Source organism: Cervus elaphus, chromosome 18 (genome assembly GCF_910594005.1).
Source record: "Cervus elaphus chromosome 18, mCerEla1.1, whole genome shotgun sequence".
NCBI classification, from domain to species: Eukaryota; Metazoa; Chordata; class Mammalia; order Artiodactyla; family Cervidae; genus Cervus; species Cervus elaphus.
Genome location: NC_057832.1, coordinates 112,748,374 through 112,750,044, shown reverse-complemented (window position 1 = coordinate 112,750,044; position 1,671 = coordinate 112,748,374). Strand labels below are relative to the sequence as shown.

At 43.9% G+C, this 1,671-nt stretch overlaps 1 protein-coding gene across 1 annotated transcript; it reads right to left on the bottom strand.

The window, feature by feature from the left end:
• Positions 1-302: 302 nt before the first annotated feature.
• LOC122674422 (olfactory receptor 2A25-like) lies at positions 303-1,232 on the bottom strand. The gene has a single exon (XM_043872725.1). The coding sequence runs from the start codon at positions 1,230-1,232 to the stop codon at positions 303-305; it is 930 nt and encodes a 309-aa protein (XP_043728660.1).
• Between the last annotated feature and the right edge of the window lie 439 nt (positions 1,233-1,671).

The window sequence follows — 1,671 nt, the reverse complement described above, 5'->3', positions numbered from 1 at the left end:
AATTACAGAACAAAAAATATACACACTTATTTCCTCTTATTCAGGATATTTCACATAACCACATTAAAAGTATATACACTGTGCAGTTATGTGGAAACTATTTTCATTTTCTTGTGCAGCACTAGCTTCACTACCAGAGCCAGAAATGTAGACTGGGCTTTCTTGGATGACAGTCTTAGGAACATTTGAAGAAGATGAAGAAAATGCCCTAAAGCATGTTTTGATATCTGTGTAGTTATTGGATGAGATGACTTCTTAGGGGAATTTAAACTCAGTCTTTTTATTATTCTTTAAGTTTTTCGTCAACTTCTCTCTTTGTGAAGCATTCTCTTCAGAGCAGCTTTGACCTCTCTATTCCTCAGACTATAGATCAGCGGGTTGAGCATGGGATTGAAAAGGCTATGAAACAGCAAAAGGTACTTTTTCCCTTCCTTAGAGTCCCCATGTCGGGGCCCAACATACATGATAATGGCTATGCCATAAAAGAGCCCAAACACACAGAGGTGGGATGAGCAAGTAGAGAAGGCTTTCTGGCGCCCTTCTCCTGACCGGATCTTTAGGATGGCACATAGAATATGAATATAAGATACCACAATTGAGGAGAATGGTCCCACCAGCACAGACACTGCCCCAGCCAAAACCATGGTCTCATTAATGTGGGTATCTGCACAGGCCAGCTTGAGAACAGCTATGATCTCACAGAAAAAGTGATTAACTTGCTGGGGCCCACAAAAGGGTAATGGTAGGAGTAACAGCAGGTGGACTAGGGCTAGGAGGACTCCAAAAACCCAAGAAGTCACTGCCAGGGTGATGCAGACTCTCCAGCTCATGATGACTGAATATCGGAGGGGGTGGCAGATGGCCACATACCGATCATAGGACATCACCACCAGGAGAAGACACTCGGTGTGGGCAAAACTCAAGAAGAGAAAGGTCTGTGTGATGCAGCCAGCAAAGGAGACGGGCTTGGCTGGACTCAGGAGGTTGACCAGCATCTGGGGCACCATGCTGCAGGCATAGGCCATGTCAACGATGGCCAGGTGTGAGAGGAAGAAGTACATGGGGGTGTGCAGTCTGGAGTCCAGTGAGATGAGCCCCAGGATGACCCCGTTCCCCAGCAGGGTGAGGACATAGAACAGGGAGAAGAGCCCAAAGAGGAGCATCTGAGTCTTTGTGTCAAGGGGAAACCCCAGTAGGATGAATTCAGTGACAGATGTCTGATTTCTCTCCATTTCCCTGTGAAAGAGACAATGAACCTTGCCAAATCGGAATGTCCAAGGGGAGAGTTTTAACATGCTGAATCTTTGTCCGTCGCTGTTTATTCCCTAATAAAACATCTTCAATGATATTTTTGCCCTATTAGTCATTTAATAAATGAAAACTATGCATGCCACATGAGACAGAAGGAAACATTTTCACCGTGGTATGCTAAATGCTAGTATTTGGAAGTCCTAGTATTCTGTTATAGTAGTCAATAAATCTTTATTCCCAAACCAACTTTTGTCACAGCTCAAAATACATTAATGCTTAGGTTGCCTTCATCGCAGTGGAGTTTTTCTCAGTCTGTGCTGATTATATCAGAGGTTTCCCCGTGTGTGCTGCTGTGTACATATATACATGTGTGTAAATTTGCACTACTGTCTTCACAGCTATACATGAAGGAAGGAAGAA